Genomic DNA, 21,882 nt, shown 5'->3' with positions numbered 1-21,882 from the left:
TGAGGGGAAAAAAAACCCATTGAAACTAACACAGAAATGGCCCAGATAATAAAATTAGTAGACAAGGACATTTAAAGTTACAATTGTATTCCATATGTTCAAGAAGCTAGAAGAACAATTGCATATGTCAAATGGAAATACGGAAGTTAGAAAGAACCAGTAGAACATCTAGAGATTAAAACTACAATTTCTGAGATGAAGAGTATACTAGATAAGATTAATAGCAGAACGGGCATTGGAGAAGAAATGATTAGTGAACTTAACAATATAGCAATAGAAACTATGCCAAATCAAACACAGAAAAAAGACTAAACAGAAATGAACAGGGCTTGGTGCAGTGGCTCATGCCTGTAATCCCAGCCCTTTGGGAGGCCAAGGCAGGAGGATCACTTGAGTGCAGAAGTTTTAGACCAGTCGGGACAACATGATGAGATCCTGTCTTTACAAAAGTTTTTAAAAAATTAGCCAAGCATGGTGGCACATGCCTGTAGTCCCAGCTGAGGAACTGAGGCAAGAAGATCACTTGAGCCAGAAGGTCAAGGCTGCAGTGAGCTATGATTGTGCCATGGGACTCCAGCCTGGGCACCAAAGCAAGACCCTATCTCAAAAAAAGAAAAAAGAAAAAGAAATGAATAGATCATTGGTGAACTGTGGAACAACTTCAAGTGGCCAAATATATATCTAATTGGAATCCTAAAAGAAGTAGGGACACAGAGTTAAAAAAAAAAATTTTTTTTTTGAAGAGACGTAATGGAGTTCTAATTCCAGTAATGGCAGAGCAGCCTATATTAGATGACTTTTCTGATAATAATTATAAGCCCTAGGTAAAATATGAAAAAAACATTGTTTAGAGAGCAACTGGAAGCAGGCAGAAACTATAGGGAATGCAAACCTTGAAAGAAGAGAAACAAACTAGACGAGTTTTACATTTAACCAGCTTTTCTAGGGCACTTCTTGGCTTGCCATGGAGCACTGGAGAGAAGAGTTTGAATAGCAAGTCTCATTCTTACTGGGTTGAAGAAACAGAGGTCAAAGTACAAGACTACCAAAGCAGCTCTAAATTGAGGGAGAAAATCTCAGAAAGAAGCATGCCACTGAAGAAGGAGCCCCAAGTTCTCTTTGCAGTTTTCCAAATTGTGTACAAACAGACAGTGCTTCCAGAAAGCAGCATCAGGTCCTGAAGAACTAAGCAGAGATTTCAGCAGCTGCCTGGTGCTGAGTTTTGGATGTAAATGTTGCTATGTTACAGGGATTGATAAATACCTCAAATTTTGTGTTGAAACTGCAGAAGGGCCATGGTTGAGGACTAAGGGATTTCTCAGGACTAAGGGCAAAAGCACAATAAATCCTAACAAAGCCAAAGCCCAAACTCTCATAGGATCAGTAGGAGGAAGAAGGGAAGTGTAACCTATAATCAAGAGAAAAAGCATCAGTAGAAGCAGACCTATGAATGACCCAGATGCTGGAATTGGCTGTTAAGGACTTTAACATAGAAATTATAAATATGTTAAAGTATTTTGTGGAAAAGATTAGCAGAATGATTGAACACATGGAGAAACCTCAGGACAGAAATAGAAACTCTGAAGTAAAACCAAGTGTAAATTGTAGAGCTAAAAAACATATCTAAAAATTTTATTAGATGTCAACAGCATTTTTAATGCTGAGAAAAAAATTAGTAAATTTGAATACAGGCTGGGCGCAGTGGCTCAAGCCTGTAATCCCAGCACTTTGGGAGGCCGAGACGGGTGGATCATGAGGTCAGGAGATCAAGACCATCCTGGCTAACACGGTGAAACCCCGTCTCTACTAAAAAAACACAAAAATCTAACCGAGCGAGGTGGCGGGCGCCTGTAGTCCCAGCTACTAGGAAGGCTGAGGCGGGAGAATGGCGTAAACCTGGGAGGCGGAGCTTGCAGTGAGCTGAGATCCCACCACTGCACTTCAGCCTGGGTGACAGAGCCAGACTGCATCTCAAAAATAAAAATAAAAAAATAAAAGTAAATTTGAATACAGTTCAATAGAAATGATAATTGTAACTGAAGCACAAAGGCAAAAATAATTGAAGAAAGTGAAAAAACTCTTGGTGACCTGTGAAACAATATCTGGAAGTCTATCATATGTACAAACTATAATTATATCTATATTATATAGATATATATTAATATACAAATTAGATATTTATAAATTATAGATATATATGTACACTATATATCTGTGATATATATGATAGACAAATATATGAATATATATATAGCAAATATAGAATATATATATAATTGAATTTCTGAAACATTAGGAGCAAGAGAATGGGAGCTGGGGACATTGGACCTAATAATATCTGAAATTTTCCCAAATTTCATAACAAAGATCAACCCATAGAGTCAAAAACTCAGCAAACCTCTAGCAGAATAAATATAAAGAAAACCGTACCCAAACACATCATAGTCATAGTCAAGCTGCTGAAACCAAAGATGAAGAAGAAATCTTAAAAGGAGCCAAAGACAACAATAAGAATGATGACTAATTTCTTATTTTTTTAAAAAAGGAAGTCAGAAGACAATAAACTGGCATTTAAAATGCTAAAAAGTAAGTTAATATGGTGCATGTATTATACATGACATTCCTTGCCAAGACCAGCTCAGTCGTGGAGACCATAACCCAGCAGCACTAGAGGAATTAGACACACACACAGAAATGTAGCGTGTGGAGTGAGAAATCAGGGGTCTTACAGCCTTCAGAGCTGAGAGCCTCAAACAGACATTTACCCACATATTTATTGACAGCACGCCAGTGATAAGCATTGTTTCTATAGATTATAGGTTAACTAAAAGCATTTCCTACAGGAAATAAAGGGATGGGCCGAAATAAAGGGATGGGTCTGGCTAGTTATCTGCAGCAGGAACATGTCCTTAAGGCACAGATCGCTCATGCTCTTGTTTGGGGTTTAAGAACACCTTAAGTGGTTTTCCACCTGGAGTGGGCCAGGTGTTCCTTGCCCTCATTCCATTAAACCCACAACCTTCTAGCATGGTCGTCATGGCCATCACGAGCATGTCACAGTGCTGCAGAGATTTTGTTTATGGCCAGTTTTGGGGCCAGTTTATGGCCAGATTTGGGGGCCTGTTCCCAACATGTCCCCCTTATTTGTTTTGCAAAGTGATAAAAGCAAAGGCAGCTTTGCATGGTGAGCTACTTCTCGCAGGAGTCAGGATCCACATCTGCAGACTATACAAAGACAAACAACACAGATTAAAAGCACAATCATCACTGAAATCACAGACCTTCCATGTGTTTTTATCCATTTTAATGGATTACTAGCTGCTAATTTGTCTGCAGCTCCTTCAAGCACTCCAGTTCCTGGCATTATGCCTGGGATACTTTAAGTATTTGTTCTTTTCATTTTGTAATATCCAAAGACAAGTTTGTAGAATGTCCTTCTAGATGCTTTTTTTACACATCAGAAAGCATGTGTAACTGTGTCAAAGTGATTACATCCAGGCATTATTGCCAGCCAAGATTGATAAATATGCCCAATAAGTATAATTGTTCTCTGTGTCAGCCCTTGTTGAAGGAATATTCATGGCAATGGTAATCACCACTATCATAGCTACCATTAAATTACTCATTGTGACTGGTTGTCCCGCTTTCCTCAGGTTTTCTTCTGCCATCTGTGACAGCTTCTTAATCTGTCCCCAAGTAGGTGGCTGTGTTCATCGGGTGTTGCTCTTGACAGTTGGGGTCCTCCTCAGCATCAGTCTTGACATGGCTGCAACCGGGGGGTCCTCGGGTTCCTCCCAGAATCTCTTGCTCGGCATCTGGCTTAATGATAAGGTTTCAGGTGTCTTGATGGTATCCAAATCAGCTGTTGATTCGGTCCTGGAGAAACACAAGCATAACCTCTACCCCAAGTTATTATTTTACCTATTTCCCAACTTTTTGTTATCAGATCTCTCCAGCAAACCAGTTGTTCTGCTTCTCTCTTTGTAGCTGGTTTCTGTAGATGCTGTTCAGCTGCTGATAGCATCTGGCCTTTAGACAGGCTCAAAAACTTTGAAGTTAATAATGCTAGATTCAATTGCATATCAGGTGTCCCATAGTCCCTGTTTCTCCCCCTTTTTTGTTTTTGTAACTGCTGTTTCAGGGAGAGATTCATTCTTTCCACTATGGCTTGTCCTTGAGAATTATATGGGATGCCAGTAATGTGTTTAATATTCCATGTAGAGAAAAATGTAGGTAGAGCTTGGCTAGTATAGCCTGGGACATTATCTGTTTTAATAGAAGCTGGAATGCCCATCACTGCAAAACACTGCAAAAGGTGACATTTAACACAGGCAGAAGACTCTCCTGATTGGCATGTAGCCCAGACAAAGTGAGAAAAGGTGTGCACACATACATGTACATAAGCTAGTCTCCCAAATGAGGGAACGTGTGTGACATCCGTTTGCCAAAGAGAATTAGGTTCCAGCCCTCAAGGATTAAGTCCTCTTGTAAAAGATGAGGAATGCACCATTTGGCAAGTTGGGCATCACTGGATGATAGCTTTAGCTTCTTTCCAGGTAATGCTGTATCTGCATTTTAGACCAGAGGCATTAACATGGGTTAAATTGTGAAAGTATCTAGCATTAGACACTAGTGATCAGCCATTTGATTTCCTGCAGTTCAAGGTCCTGGAAGAGGTGTATGAGCCCTAATGTAAGTGATGTAAAAAGAGTGCATTCTCCTCCTGACTGCTGTTTGCAGTTGGCTAAATAAAGTCATCAGTTGTTCATCTGTATGCAATTGTAACTGAACATTTTCTGTTAACGTTGTGGAATGAACCATGTATGAAGAATCAGAAATCACATTAACAGGCATATCAAAAGCAGTCATACCTCAATTACAGCTACAGGCTCCGCCTTTTGAGGTGAAGTATAGGGCGTCTGAAAAATTTTACCTTTTGATCTGGAATAAGAAGCTTTACCATTACTAGACCCATCTGTAAAAACATTCCCAACACCTTCAGTTGGCTTAAATTTAGTTATTTTAGAGAGAATCCAATTAGTTAATTTCAAAAATTGAAACAGTTTTGTTTTAGGAAAAGGGTTATCGAGAATACCCACAAAGTCAGCTAAATGGGTTTGCCAAGTAAGACTATAAAAGCTTGCTGTATTTGTGCCTTCGTGAGAGGAACAGTAATTTTTCCAGGATCATATCCATGTAATTTAACAATCCGAGTTCTCCCATTTCCTATCATAGTAGCGATTTGATCTAAATAAGGAGTTAGAGTCAGTTAATTTGTATGTGGAAGAAAAAGCCATTCTACTAAGTCCTGCTCTTGGGCAATAACACCAGTAGGTAAATGCTGAGTTGAAAAAATTAGCAAATCTAGAGTCTTTTCTGAATCTATTTATTTCAGCTTTATGGACTTGCTTTTCGATTAGCTGCAGCTCTGCCTCAGCTTCTTTTGTTAATTGCCAAGGGCTAGTGAGACTAGGATCTCCTCTAAGGAGAGAAAACAGATTACTCATGGCATAGGTAGGAATGCCTGGAGAAGGTCATATCCAATTAATGTCCCCTAGTAATTTTTGAAAGCCATTTAATGTTTTCAATTGATCCCTACATATGGTTACTTTCTGTGGCACAATGGTAGTGTTATTTACTAAGGCCCCTAAGTAGGAGTAAGGAGTAGTAGTCTGAATTTTGTCAGGAGCTATAATTAAACCAGTGTGAGAAATCAAATTTTGCAAGTGATCATAACATTGGAGTAATATTTCTCAAGTGGGAGCAGCAAAAAGTATATCATCCATATAATGAATAATGTAACACTGTGAACATTTTTTACAAGTAGGTTCAATTGCTTGTCCTACATACGTCTGGCAAATTGTTGGACTGTTTAACATGCCTTGTGGCAACACTTTCCAACGAGAACGCTTAGCAGGCTGCAGGTTGTCTACTGCAGGAATTGTAAATGCAAACCGTTCAGTCCTGCTCAGCTAAGGGCATAGTAAAGAAACAGTCTTTTAAATCTATGACTGTTAGGGTGCAGCACACCAACATGGCACATGTATACATATGTAACAAACCTGCACGTTATGCACATGTACCCTAGAACTTAAAGTATAATAAAAAAAAAAAATAAAATAAAAAAAAAAAGGAAAATATATGACTGTTAAAGGCCAGTTTTTCAGAATCATAGCAGGAGAAGGCAATCCTGGCTGTAATGTCCCCATTGGTTGTATAACTGAATTGATGGCTCTTAAATCAGTTAACATTCTCCATTTACCTGATTTTTTCTTAATTATGAAAACTGGAGAATTCCAAGGGGAAAATGTTGGAGCTATGTGTCCATTTTCTAATGGTTCAGTAACTAATTCCTCTAAAGCCTCCAGTTTCTCTTTTACTTAGTGGTCATTATTCTGTCCAAATTGGCTTATCTGTTAACCATTTTAAAGGTATAGGTTCTGGAGGCTTAACAATGGCTGCCATCAAAAATGATCTCCTAAACCTTGGCAGGAACTTCATCTTTCCACTTGAAGCAGTTCCTTCAAACCTTGTAGATTTTTTCCTAATCCCATATCAGGGACATACCCCATTTCATGCATTATATGTTGACTTTGAGGGCTATATAATTATTCTGGAATTAGAACTTGTGCTCCCCATTGTTGTAATCAATCTCTTCCCCATAAACTCATAGGTACAGAAGTTATAATTGGTTGAATAGTCCCAGATTGTCCATTGGGCCCTTCACAATGCACAATATAACTACTTTGATATACTTCAGGGGCTTTACCAGCTCCAACTATGTTAAATTGAGCAGATTGAATTGGCCATGTGGACGGCCAGCGTTGTAGAGAAATGATTGAAACGTCCGCTGCTGTATCTACCAAACCTTTAAATTTCTTTCCCTGAATAGTTATTTCACAGCTGGGATGTTCATCAGTAATTTGATTTACCCAGTAAGCTGCTTTCTCTTGTTTATTTGTGCTTCCAAATCCTCCTGTTCATTTAATTTCACTTTTCCCCATTTCCACATACGGCACAATCAGGAGCTGTGCTATACGCTCTCCTGGCTCTGCTTTCCAGGGAACAGAAGTAGATATAACAATCTGAATTTCCCCATTGTAATCTGAATCAATGACTCCTGTATGTATTTGCACTCCTTTTAAATTTAAACTAAACCTTCCTAGAAGTAATCGTATCATCCCTGCTGGCAAGGGTCCATAGACCGCTGTTGGAACTTTTCGTGGGGGTTCCCCAGGCAGAAGGCTCATAGCTTTTGCACAGCATAAATCTACTGTGGCACTACCAGCTATGGTGGGAGACAGACATTGTACAGGGGTGAGGGAATGGCCTGAGCTGGAAATGCCCCGGTTTGGAACGGAGCCTGGGACGGCCCTTCATGGCGTTTCCCAAAATCAGGTTCCAATCTTTATCAAACTTAGAATGACACTGATTAGTCCAATGTTTTCCTGTTTTACATTTTGGACATATTTCAGGCTCAGCAGTTTTCTTTTTTTCCTTCAACTGGCAGCCTGACTCGCTGATTTTGTCTACATGCTTTTTTAGTACGACCATGCTTCCCACAGTTAAAACAAGTTCCAGGAAACGGAATATTTCCTTTATCCACTCTCAGTCCTGCCATTGCCTGGGCTAGCAGAGTAGCCTTATGCAGATTACCTCCAATACCGTCACAGGCCTTGATATAATCAACTAAATGTGCTTTCCCTCTAATAGGTCACAGAGCAGCCTGGCAACCAGGATTAACATTGTCAAAAGCTAATAACTGCAACACTATTTCCTGAGCAGCTGAATCTGCAATCACCTTTTTAAGAGACTCCTGTAACTGAGCTATAAAATCTGCATACGGTTCTTTCAGTCCCTGCTTTACAGCACTAAAGGAAGGGTGGTGTTCTCCACCTGAAGTGATTTTTTTCCCAAGCCCTAATGCACACTCCTCTAAGCTGTTCTATGGCATCATCCTGCATGACCACTTGTGCATCTAAACCAACCCAGCTGCCAACCCCCAAAAGTTGGTCTGCAGTTATATTAATTGGAGGTTGGGCCTGGGCATTGTGAGCAGCCTGAATGGAAGCTTCATCTGCCCACCAAGTTTTAAATTGTAAGAACTGAGCAGGAGTTAGACAAGCTCGAGTAAGAGCGTCCCAGTCAGTAGGAATCATGTGACTGGAAACAGCAACATTTTTTAACAGTCCTATTACAAAAAGAGAACCTGGTCCATATTGATTAATAGCTTGTTTAAATTCTTTGAGTAATTTAAAAGGAAAAGGCTCAAATGTAGCTATAATATTTCCCTGTTTATTATAGGGATGTATTCTAACAGGGAACTGCCAAGCCTCTAAATCACCCTCTCTTCTAGTTGCTGAATTTCTGCCTGAATCGAACTGAGAGCAGTTGCTCAAGGTGCTGCTTGAACAGTCACTGGGGCAACTACTTTTCACCCAGTATCCTCTGGAAAAGAATGATATGGAGGATCAGGCCACTCTTTTTCTTCAAAATAATGAGGGGGTGTAGAAGGGTAGGTAGGGATGAACCTCTTCCTCCTTCCTCCTTTGCTGCTTTAGCTTTAGCTGGCAAACAGACCTGTTCTCTTACCTCTTCTGTTATTTCATTGTACTCTAATTCCTCCTCATCATTAGTGTGAAAAGGTTCCAAGGTGGAATGAACCAGAGCCCACTTGTCCCATTGTTACCCTGATGCTTCCAAGCTCCCCTTCTTACTCACCACAGGGATTGCTTAAGAGTACTCAGTGTCCTCCAGCTTGGTTCAACATTCTCCAGCTGTCACTCTGGCTACCCTTCAACTCAGGTTTGAGCCCCCACGTTTGGGCACCACTTGCCAAGACCAGCTCGGTCGCGGAGACCCTAACCCAGCAGCGCTAGAGGAATTAAAGACACACAGACAGAAATACAGTGTGTGGAGTGGGAAATCAGGAGTCTCACAGCCTTCAGAGCTGAGAGCCTCAAACAGAGATTTACCCACATATTTATTGACAGCAAGCCAGTGATAAGCATTGTTTCTATAGATTATAGATTAACTAAAAGCATTTCCTACAGGAAATAAAGGGATGGGCCGAAATAAAGGGATGGGTCTGGCTAGTTATCTGCAGCAGGAACATGTCCTTAAGGCACAGATCGCTCATGCTATTGTTTGGGGTTTAAGAACACCTTAAGCGGTTTTCTACCCAGGGTGGGCCAGGTGTTCCTTGCCCTCATTTTGGTACACCTACAGCCTTCCAGCGTGGTCATCGTGGCCATCATGAGCATGTCACAGTGCTGCAGAGATTTTGTTTATGGCCAGTTTTGGGGCCAGTTTATGGCCAGATTTGGGGGCCTGTTCCCAACAATTCCTGGTATGGACTAGTCTTTATTTCATAATTAAATGCTTTTGAGAGATAAGTAAAGACTATAAATGGTCTCACTTTGGTTCAGGCCAGGTTTTGCTGCCAGATGACTTTTGGTGTGAAAAATATTTTTTAAACAATCCTTTTGGTTTCAGAGCTTTTTGGATGTCAGAATTATAGGAAAGGGATTTGTGGACCCATCTTGTCTGAAGAAAAAGTAGTAATGTATATTTTTAAATGGTTACACCCTTTGAAGCAGGGACTTACAAGAATCTGTCCAACAGAAATCATCGAGTTTGTGTGCCAAATATTATATACAAGGATACAACATTTTAAAAAATAATTTTTAAAAATTGAAAATAACCTAAACGTACCAATAGCCCACAGTGGATTAAATTAGTCATGGTATGTCTAGGCAGTGAATGAACTGCTTTGTAGCCATGAAAAATCATATGGTAGAAGAATATTGATATGTCAAAGTAAACATTCATAATGTGCAACATAGATCACAAAGCAGTGATTCCAAATTTTAATAGCAGTTATTGCTGTATGATTGGATTGTGCTTTTTATTTGCCTTGTTGAAGCTGTTATATTTCTTAAATTTCCGTGACTGAACATGTATTTCTTTTGTAATCAGAAAAATTAAGACTTTTTTTTTTTTTTTTTTTAAAGATTTAAAAAGGCCTCACTCTGTTGCCTAGGCTGGAGTACAGTGGTGTGATCATAGTTCACTACATCCTGGACCTCCTGGGCTCAAGCAGCCCTCCTACCTCACCCTCCCAAGTAACTGAGGCCTCAGGTGCACACCACCACTCCAAGCTAATTTTTAAATGTTTTGTGGAGATGGCGTTTCGCCATGTTACCCAGGCTGGTCTCAAATTCCTGGGCTCAAGCCAACCTCCTTTTGGCCTCCCAAATTGCTGGGATTACAGGTATAAGCTACCATGCCTAGCCCTATTTTAACAACAACAATAAAATGCCTGGTGTGGTGACTCATGCCTGTAATCCCAACATTTTGGGAGGTCAAGGCGGGTGGATTACCTGAGGTCAGGAGTTCGAGACTAGCTGACCAACATGGTGAAACCCCATCTCTACTAAAAATACAAAAATTAGTCAGGCATAGTGGGGTGCACCTATAATCCCAGCTACTCAGGAGGCTGAAGCAGGAGAATTGCTTGAAGCCAGGAGGTGGAGGTTGTAGTGAGCTGAGATTGTGCCATTATACTCCAGCCGGGGCAACTAGAGCAAGACATCGTCTCAAAAAAAAAAAAAAAAAAAAAAAAAAAAAAAAAACGAAAAATGAGATGATGAAGAAAAATTCATATTGCTTTTAAACTTCAGCTCAGATTGTTTCATTAAGTCAGGTATCATTTTATTAACAAAGATCACAAAAGGTTCAGCATTATTAAGGCCCTAGCCTAGTATATCATCCATATCCCCAGATCTAGTGTCTGCAAACCTGGATTTAAAGTGTTTCTTTTAAGCTTCATTGCCTGAGGCATTTCCAGAAGGAATCCTGTTAAGTGAAAAAATAAGGCCTTTCATGAGGGATGCTGGACCACTTCTGTTGCCACTTCAAACATGTTCTGACTTAATCTGTAGAGAACAGCCTTCTCCAATAAATTGTCCACCAGCACATCTAATTCTTGGCTTGTTTCTAAAAGTCTGCAGGTTCTTTCATGAGGTCACTTTTTTAAGCTTAAATATCTACTTTGCTTTGAAAATCTGTTTTTTCCCTTTTCAAAAAGAGCATACCAGAAGTTAAAATTGGATCATTTTTAGCAAGCTACATCGTACATCTGGAGTGAATTCCAGAGTATGAATGTCATGGTATGTTACAGCAAAGACTGTCAAGTCTAATTTTTGCAGATCTACTAAATCTGAAAGGACAGTCTGGACAGCTAGCAGTTTTGATTGTTGAGCTGAAGTGTGTTTCCTAAAGTTATTCTTAAAATCAGAAAGGTTAAACAAAACCTGCAGCGTGGTCCTTCTTGAATAGCGATGCGACGGTAATAGGAAATATCTTTATCATCTATATTATAGTCTCTTATAATTAGAGTTGAAAGGGGCTTGAGATCTTGTAACTGTTTACCAGTACCTCATTCTAGTCAGATAGTATCTAGTATCCATTGAACTACTTACAGTAATAATTATATTTTGCCCTTGATATGGTTTGGCCATGTCCCCACACAAATCTCATCTTGAATTGTAGTTCCCGTAGTCTCCATGTGTCAGGAAGGGGACCTGGTGGGAGGTAATTGAGTCATGGGGCCGATTACCCTCATGCTGTTCTTGTGATAGTGGGTGAGTTCTCATGAGATCTGATGGTTTTATAAGGGGCTTTTCCCCTTTTGCTTGGCACTTCTCTCTCCTGCTGCCTTGTAAAGAAGGATGTATTTGCTTCCCCTTTGCCATGATTGTAAGTTTCCTGAAGCCTTCCCAGCCATGTGGAACTGAGTCAATCAAACCTCTTTTCTTTATAAATTACCCAGTCACAGGAATTTTTTAATAGCACCATGAGAATGGACTAACCCCTGTAAATTAACAAGTAGATATTCTGGTCTCTGTATATTTAATATTTTTGCTAGAATTCACTGCTGAAACCCTGTGGGCTATGAATTTTCATTGCAAAAGGATGTTTGATAACAAATTGAATTTAATAGATATAAGGCTATTCATATTTTCTGTTTTGGGTCCATTTGTGTAAGTTCTGTTTTTAAGGAATGTATCCTTTTCATTTAATTTGTCAAGCTTATTGGCATAAAATTATTCACAAAAGGCTCTTACTATCTTTTAAATATCTGTAAATGATGTTGCATGTTGTAATATATCCTCTTTCATTGCTGATACTGGTAATTTATAGTCTCCTTTTCTTGATCAAGCTCCATAGTAGATTATCAATTTTATTTATCTTTTCAAAGGACCAATTTTGACTCTGATAATTTTCTTGGTTATTTTTATTTTTATTTCATTGATTTTTGCTGCTTATTATTTACTTCTTCCCTACTTAGTTTGGTTTTACTTTGATCTCTTTCTAGTTCCCTAAATTGGAAATTTGGATCCTTTATTTTAAACCTTTCTTGTTTTCCAAAATAACATATGGGCTGTAAATTCTTCTAACCACTGCTTTAGTTATACACTTCAAATTTCTTTAAATGCTTTATTGAGGTGTAATAACTGATATAAACTGGACATATGTAAAGTATATAAATTTGACATATGTATACATTCATGAATCTGTCACCACAGTCAAGATAATGACTCTACCCATCACCACCAAAAATTTGCTTAATCCCTCCCTCCTGTTCCCTGGCAACCACTGATTATCTTTACAAACTAAACAGTAGATTACTTTGCATTTTCTTGAATTTTAGATTAATGAAACTATAAAATAGATATACTTTTTTATCTGACTTCTTTCACTCAGCATAGTTCTTTGCATGATTGCATCATGTATTTTTTTTTTTTTTTTTTGAAGACGGAGTCTCGCTCTGTCACCCAGGCTGGAGTTTAGTGGCCGAATCTCAGCTCACTGCAAGCTCCACCTCCCGGGTTTATGCCATTCTCCTGCCTCAGCCTCCCGAGTAGCTGGGACTACAGGCGCCTGCCACCTCGCCCGGCTAGTTTTTTGTATTTTTTAGTAGAGATGGGGTTTCACCATGTTAGCCAGGATGGTCTCGATCTCCTGACCTTGTGATCCACCCATCTCGGCCTCCCAAAGTGCTGGGATTACAGGCTTGAGCCACGGCGCCCGGCCTGTGTCATGTATTTTTAAGCTATTAGGTGCACAGATGGTTAGCATTGTTGTATCTTTCTGATGAATTGACCCCTTTATTATTATGGGATGACCCTTTTTGTACCTGATAGTAGTCTTTGCTCTAAAATCTAGTGCTATCGGCCAGGCACGGTTGGTTATGCCTGTAATCCCAGCACTCTAGGAGGCCAAGACAGGCAGATCACCTGAGGTCAGGTGATCTCTACTAAATACAAAATATTAGCCAGGCGTGGTGGTGCATGCCTGTAATCCCAGCTACTTGGGAGGCTGAGGCAGGAGAATCACTTGAACCTGGGAGGCAGAGGTTGCAGTGAGCCAAGATCATGCCATTGCACTCCAGCCTGGGCAACAGAAGCGAAACTCTGTCTCAAAAACAATAAATAAATAATAATAAAAAAAATCTAATGCTATCATGGTATATTGTCTCATCCTTTTCCTTTTAACCTATTTGAGCCTTCATATTTAAATGGTATTTCTTGTAGGCAGCATGTATTTGGGTCTTTTTCATTTATCTAATCTGAAATCCCTATATTTCAGCTTTTCAAATATTTAAAGATATTTCTGTACCATTATCTTTTCTTCCTTGGACTAAACATCGTCTTATTATGGTTTGGCTGATACTTTTTCTAAATCCTTCACTATTATCAAACTCTTCTGTCCATGCTTTGCTTCAAAGGGATATTACATCACAATAGAGATTTTGAGTCACCTTCTGCAAGAAATGCTGATCATTTATTACTTCATTTGTTTAACATGATCACCAAAGATCTATTTAGTCCCTCACCATTTGGTTAAAACCCATCTAGACCATCTGTTCCACTTTTCTTACCCAAATCATATTTTTCTCTTGGGTCACTACTGATTTTTTGATCTCCAGAAAAATTTCAAGGGGGCGTAAGAAAAAATCTGTTACTCAATTAATTTCCTCTGGAAATGTCTGTTTTATCTTAGTTATACCAATTCTAGTTGAATTATTTTGAATGTGGGTCAAACAAAACTAGACTATAACTGAAAGGGTATTAAAATGTTTGCCTTTTTCTTCCAGGTAAAAATGTCTCCATCATATCATCAGTCCAAAGGGGATCCCACTGCTAAAAAGGTGAGTTTGTTTTAATAAAGGCAAAAAACCAGTTCCTCTTCTGCATGTTTATTCTCCTATGTGGAACAATATTCTCAACATGGCAGTGATTTTTAATCATCTTAATGCTCTCCAGGATTGTTTCTGATTAGATGCTTTAATGACATGTCTCCAGGCCTTCTTGGCTCGTCCAGAGAAGCCAAGTTGGGTTTTGACATGTCTCCTAGCAACTATCCGTTTCTAGAATTTCCATCTTCTATACCAGGCATGGTATCATGGTAGCAAGTGAAAGATATTCAGAGGAAAGCTATATAGTTTGTCTTAATAATGTGCTTTACTTCGGCCGGGTGCAGTGGCTCACACCTGTAATCCCAGCACTTTGGGAAGCTGAGGTGGACGGATCATCTGAGGTCCGGAGTTCAAGACCAGCCTGGCCAACATGATGAAACCCCATCTCTACTAAAAATAGAAAATTAGCTAGGCGTGGTGGTGCATGCCTGTAATCCCAGCTACTCCAGAGGCTGAGGCAGGAGAGTCACTTGAACCCAGGAGGCAGAGGTTGCAGTGAGTCGAGATTAAGCCACTGCACTCTAGCCTGGGCAACAAGAGTGAAACTCTGTCTCAAAAAAAAAAAAAAAAAAAATGTGCTTTACTTCTACAGAGCTGTGCCTAAAAAACTGGCCTGAGATATTAACAGCACATGAGAAGGTCTTCAGTAAATACTGGCAGAAGAGAGCCTCATGTGTGCCGCTTCAGTTCCTGACTGTAAGCTTTGTGACCACAGATAGGGTCTGACTGTTTTACACCCTATCTGAGCAATGCATAGATGATGTCAAGAGAACCACTAAAATCTTTTCCTTTATCCAGCTGCAAAAGTGCGGTTGAAACATGGTAAACAAATTGACATTTCTGCTCGTTTCTTTCATCATTTTTCTTTCTCTAATAGTCAAAGTGTTTTTTTTCCCTGTCCCTTTTTACCATTTCAGCCAGCATCCGTATCAGTGAAGGAATGTAGAGCAAAAGTAACCACCTGCTGGCTCTGTTGACTAACAGCAGGTTTTAGCTTCAAAGCAATGTTCCAAAAATGGGTCCCCCTCCTCTGACTTCAGAATCCCCTGAGACTTTTTCAGAAGAGAAGAGTCTAAAAACAAAATATGTTGTCTGAAAAGGCCTATGACACACTGCACATAAAAATCCTCTTTCACGCTTGTCAAGGCAGTAGGGGCAGGCGAGACTGAGGCAATGACTGTTGATACTTAGAACCATCACACTGTAATGCGAAGAGTGGGGAGGCCTGTCATTTTAGTCTCACTCAGTAAATAGATGAGGAAATGGGAATCCAGAGGGGTTCCAATGTTTTGTCTTGGCTCTCCAGTGTTAGCTATGGAATACACTTCTAACATAGTGATGTCAAGCATGTGCTTTGGATACCACTAGACTTGGGTTCAAAGATTTACTCTTCTACTTATGGCCCCTCTGTTTCATCTTATGTAAAATAGTGATGCTACTCTCAGAATTGTCCTGAAGATTAAATGAAATACTCTACTGTTTAAGAGTCTAACATTGTGTTTGACATATAGTAAGTACTCAAGCTGTTGTTGACACTAGTATTAAAATGTAGGTCTCCCGGCTCCTAATCAGATGTCCTCTTACTTTATCATGCTGCTTGTATAATATTGTTCATTCAGCAAGTATAGTCTACTCTTCACATTTGTGGGTTCTGCATCTGTGGATTCAGCCAACCACAGATTGAAGATATATGGGGGGGAAAATGATAAAAAATAATGATACAACAATAAAAAACAGTACAACTATTTACATTGTATTAGGTATTATAAGTAATCTAAAGATGATTTAAAGTATATGGGAGGATGTGCACTGGTTATATGCAAATACCATGCCATTTTAAAGGACTTGAGCATCCATGGATTTTGGCATCCACAGGAGGTCCTGGAGTAAATTCCCCACAGATACCAAGGGATGACTGTATTTCTTTCTTTTTTTTTTTTTTTTTTTGAGATGGAGTTTCCCTCTGTCGCCCAGGCTGGAGTAGAGTCGCACGATCTCAGGTCACTGCAACCTCCGCCTCCCGGGTTCAAGCGATTCTGCTGCCTCAGCCTCCTGAGTAGCTGGGACTACAGGGATGCACCACCACACACAGCCAGTTTTTGTATTTTTAGTAGAGATGAGGTTTCACCATGTTGGTCTCGAACTCCTGACCTCATGATCCATCTGCCTTGGCTTCCCAAAGTGCTGGGATTACAGGCGTGAGCGACTATCTTTTTTTTTTTTTTGAGACAGTGTCTCACTCTGTTGCCCAGGCTAGAGTGCAGTGGCACAATCTCAGTTCACTGCAACCTCCGCCTCCTGGGTTCAAGGATTCTCTTGCCTCAGTCTCCTGGGTACCTGGGACTGCAGGCACCCACCACCACACCCAGCTAATTTTTTTGTATTTTCAGTAGAGACGGGATTTCACCAAGTTGGCCATGATGGTCTCAATCTACTGACTTCGTGAGCCACCCGCGTCGGCCTCCCAAAGTGCTGGGATTACAGGCATGAGCCACCACGCCCAGCCAGCTGTATTTTGTTACGCTGGTTACTGAGATAAACAGTGAACTAGAGATGAGGTCCTGTTCTCAAAGGCCTCAGCATTTATTGAGAAAAGTAGACAGGTAAACCGACAGTTACCATACACCTTGACACATACCATGGAAGGTGCACAGGGTTCTGTGAAGGCGCCAAGGCTATTCTGAGATGACTAGGCTAACTTAGTGCAGTTCTTACGTTCTTTATGGCAGAAACCTCCATGAAGAACTTTGAGGAATGGTTAGCTGCTCCCTTACAACACCGTTATCACATTAGAGTGAGAGCAAATTCTGCCGTGTATATAGGCATTTATTAAATAAATACTCATTTAGAAATAGGTTCTGCAACCCATTTTTCAAACTGAGTAATGTCCCAGCTCTTTGTCATTTTAGGTGTCTGACTTCTTGTAAGGGGTGTGACATTACAGAAGCAGGATTCTGTTACTCTTAGAATCGGCATCAGGCAAACAGACGCTTCCTAAGCCAATGACTGGATACAAGTGGCCCGGGCAGCATTCCTTCGCGATCAGATGCAGACTTATTCCTGGTTTATGTAAAAGTTGGGACTCTCTAAAATATTTTATTCAATATACATATCTCAAATATCTTTTACTTTATCAATGAGAGTCCATTTCCAATATTCACCATGGTGGTTAACAGGTCATTACTTTCACCAATAAAAATATTTCCATTTTTAAGCTAATGAGCCAAGTCTTAGTGTTGGTGAACATAGAATAGCTGAAGAACTTTTTTGAGTGGCTGCCTTGTGGAGTTCATGTTAGCTGGCCTCTCCTGAAATATAGATTCTTAATTTGGGCCATTGACCATTCCTGAGTTGAAGCCCAAAAGTAAATAGCACATACTTATTATCACGCTGTTTATGCCATCTATACTTACTTGAAAATACGTATTGTAGTGGGTGGCCATCCCAGATTAGGGGTCAGGAAAGGCTTCCCCGCAAAGGTAAAGTTTGACCTGGTCTTAAGAAACAAGAGAAATGGTAACCTAGGCAGATGGAGGTGAGTATAACACATTGTAGGAAATGGGAGTGGTTCTGCATGTCTTCCATATAATATGAAAACATGGAGAAGTCTGGTAAAAGATAAATAGGGATTCAGACCACAAAGAACCCCAGTCTGTGAAGTTTGCTTTCTATCTTGACGATAAGGTTTCCAGCAAAGGTAAGATTAAAAGCAGGAGGACCAATTAGAAGAGTAAGATATTTGTCCAGGCAAGAAAAAAGGTCCTAACCCTAGGCTATCTTAATGGAGTAAAGAGATTAGATGAATTCAAATATTAGCTATTTTTTCTCTCAGAAAACCCTGACACTCTCCTTAAATCTGAGTAAGTGTCCTTCCTTCCCTGAGCTCATAGCACCCTGAATTAGTCCCTACCAATACCTGGATGGGTTGAGGTTGCCTCTCTACTTAATGCCCATCTCCCATTAGGCCATATGCCTCGTGAGGGCAGAGCGGTAACCACGTCAGTCTTGTTTACAGGTTGTATCCCTAAGTGTAGAACAAAGTAGTCACTCGTTCGTTGTTGAATAAATGAGAGATACACGAAAGACATTTCATAGGACTCCCTGGTTGTTTATGAGAAGTGAGGGGGGAAAAGAAATTTCTGGCTCTGATGACTAGAGGAAAAATAAATGAAACATCATTATTGTTTCAGGCTTGTCTCCCAGGCATGGCCAGTTCCTTATTGAATCAGCAGTACTTGGAGAGAGATTTACCTGAAGATCAGTGTGAAACTCAACACCTAATTATTACTTCCTTAGTTGGGTATATATTTTTGTGCTGATATGCTTGTATGCTCATGTACATCTATGTATATATTCTGGTTCTTATCCTTGAGCTACAGTCTCTCTTCCCAAAGTTGCATTGACAGATGGAAGCAGCAGTAGTGTCTGTTGAACAGAGCGACTGCCAAAGTGACATGTGTAGGAAACACAAAGGAAGCAGTAATGTTCTTGATTTAGCTAAAAAGTCTCTGTTGACCGATAACTGAAGGAAGTGTTTGGTGACTCTGCTGTCAATATTGGCCCTACCAAGAGCTGGATTCAAGTGCTAAGGAAACCAGAGTCATGTTCTGTAGGACTCTGCTAACTTCCTGGGGCTTCTTTTTAGGTATTTCATGTAGGAGTCACTCTTTAGAATGTCACTGTTCCACTCTGCCGCTGCATGTCAGAGTGTGCTTCACATTCCACAACATGTATCTTTTTTTTTCCTTTTTTTTTTTTTTTTTTTGAGATGGAGTCACCCAGCCTGGAGTGCAGTGGTGTGATCTTGACTCACTGCAACCTCCGCCTCCCAGGTTCGAGCAGTTCTCCTGCCTCAGCCTCCCGAGTAGCTGGGACAAGCACACACCACCACACCCAGCTAATTTTTTTGTATTTTTAGGAGAGAAGGAGTTTCACCGTGTTGGCCAGACTGGTCTCAGACTCCTGACCTCAACTTCCCAGAGTGCTGGGATTACAGGCATGAACCACCATGCCCGACCTACAACATGTATCTTTTACTAGCATTTTGCATTATAGATATTCTTTACAAAAGCTTTAGATTGGCAATATTTATTGTATATAAAATTGGCATATATTTACTTTATATAAAATTTCTTCTTAGTGGGCTCTAATTGATAGTTTCAGTAACGGAGTTGGAAGATACACATGGTTCCCTAGGACCTTTAGTGTTTGATCATGTATGACCAGAAATTTAAAAATCAGGAATCATTGCCTTCAGATAAAAATTGACATAAAACCCATTGCAGTGAGTTCCCCAGGATAGATCCAAATGGAGGTGTTGACAGTGTTTAAGGTAGATCAGAAGTGTTAGTTCGGGGCAGCATCAGACACCACTCAGCTATGATGCATCTCTTCTTAACTACCAAAGAAACACCAACCAAGAATTTTCACAGAAAAGTTGGGTCTGTTACATTTATGATAACTAGAGAAAGCATTTTGTCTTATGCCTTGATCACAGGTATATGGTTACTTCTCTGAGCAACTCCTGGTTTTAGATCGGCTTTTTCTGCCAGTGTGTTTGCAGAAGCTGAGGGGCCAGGTGCTCTGGCTGAAGACTATCCTCAGGCTGCTGGTGCCACTGGAGGATCCACAGCTGTTCTCCTCAAAGTAACTTCTTCCAGTTAGGGACAATGCACAGGGAATGAGACAGTGGAAAGCCTTTCCAGTAGTTCTGTGAGTCCATTCAGTAGATACTCCGCAAGCCTCTGTTAGGTGCCAGGGTTCAGAGGGACAAAGGACAGTGAAGAAATACAGTTCCTTCTCTCAGCACATTTACATGTTAATGGTGACTGAACTGGTGGATGTCATAGCCAAGCCTCTCAGAAGTTGATTTTCAGTTTGTTAAGTATTCAGGTAGGTTATAAGAATTTGGAGCTGATTTTTGGAGTTTTTTAAGAGACGGTGTCTCACTGGGTTGCCCAGGCTGGAGTGCAGTGGCACAGTCATAGCTCACTGCAGCCTCAGACTCCTGGGTTCAAGTGATTGTCCCACCTCAGCCTCCTGAGGAACTGGGATTATAGGCATGAGCCACCATGCCTGGCTGTTTTTTTTTTTTTTTTTTTTGGTGGTTGTTCCAGGTGTTCTTACGAAGTAAGGTGTTTATAACCAATTCCCAGTCTTGCTGCTCATGTCAGCAATATAGATAGCTATACTTGCTCATAATTTTTGTTGAATTACAGGTTGACTTTTTTTTTTTTAAGGGAAAAAGCCTCACAAAGCCACTGTTTCCATAACAACCAGAAAAGCTGGCCACAGTGTCTGAGCTGACTGGCCCTAAGAATGGCTGGTTGGTAGTTTCACAAAAGTCAAGGGAAACATGAAATGAAGAAAACACTGAGATAGATGCAGCATTTTCTAGCCATCATTTGATGGAGGCTTAAATAAAATAAAGATACATTCACCTTTTGATGCCTCACCCCTAACTCTTTCCTGCAAAGATGCGAGTTCTCATAACAACAAAATGATAGCCCTTGATGGATATAGATGCTTCTTCTCTAGAGTATTTGTCTTAATAGGACTCCAAATATGACTTCATTGCCTCTACTGAGCACCCCCACAATTAAAGGAAACAGAGAACATGATTCAATCTTTGTTTTTGTATCAGCAGAGTTGAAAACCTCAGCAAGACAGATGCCTTTTTATGGATGTGAAGAAGCTGGAGTCTAGTTGCCTTTAGACACCTGGAGGGCAGTGATCTGGAGGACAGTAACTGGAAGAAAGCATAGACGTCCTTAATTGTTGAGAGGACAGAACTGGTACCTGTGGGTAGCTACTGTGTGAATGGAAATGTCAGCTTGATATGAGAATTTCGTAACGGCAGAACAAGCTATCTTGAGTGACACTACATTACCTACTACTAGAGGTGTTTGGTCAGTGACAGGATATCTATTGCTTAAAGCTCCTGCCATTGGTCAGAGTTGGGACTAGTTGATTTTTAGATCCCTTGAAGCATTAAAATCTTACGAGCCTATAATTGTATTAAAAACAAGTTGCATCCGGGCTTGGTGGCTGATGCCTGTATTCCCAGCACTTTGGGAAGCCGAGGCGGGCAGATCACGTGAAGTCAGGAATTCAAGACCAGCCTGACCAACATGGTGAAACCCTATCTCTACTAAAAATACAAAAATTAGCCAGGCGTGATGGTGGGCACCTGTAATCCAGGCTACTCAGGAGGCTGAGGCAGGAGAATCGCTTGAACCCGGGAGGCAGAGGTTGCAGTGAGCTGAGATCATGCCATTGCACTCCAGCCTAGACAACAGAGTAAGACTTTGTGTTTTGTTTTTTTTTTTTTTTTTAAAAAAAACCAAGTTGCATGTTCACTGATGTGGTGAATGATTTTAGTTAAAACTAACTAAACAGCCAAAACTAACAGAATGTATTGTCTTTCAAAGAAAAATCTGGATTTATGTAAGAAGAGATTTGATTCAGAAGAATCACTGCAGTAGAGGTGAGGGGGCTATTGCAGTAAGGGGAACGCTCCAACCATAAGATCTGCAAGGGTCTCAAAGATCACACAGAAAGGAAATTTATTTCCTAAGAGGGGGTGGGTAAACAATGCTAGAAAGAACCAGGTGTGAAGG

General features: G+C 40.3%; 1 protein-coding gene across 2 annotated transcripts in view; it reads left to right on the top strand.

The window, feature by feature from the left end:
• Positions 1 to 21,882, top strand: part of VPS8 (VPS8 subunit of CORVET complex) — a 259,046-nt gene that overhangs the window by 214,393 nt on the left and 22,771 nt on the right. For both annotated transcript variants that reach the window (XM_026454890.1, XM_026454891.1), the window contains one exon: positions 14,162 to 14,215. In XM_026454890.1, the coding sequence (XP_026310675.1) occupies positions 14,162 to 14,215 (54 nt within the window). The remainder of the gene's footprint in view (positions 1 to 14,161; positions 14,216 to 21,882) is intronic.

The sequence above is a fragment of the Piliocolobus tephrosceles genome, chromosome 2 (assembly GCF_002776525.5).
Source record: "Piliocolobus tephrosceles isolate RC106 chromosome 2, ASM277652v3, whole genome shotgun sequence".
NCBI lineage: Eukaryota > Metazoa > Chordata > Mammalia > Primates > Cercopithecidae > Piliocolobus > Piliocolobus tephrosceles.
This window is presented reverse-complemented; position numbering and strand designations above follow the sequence as displayed.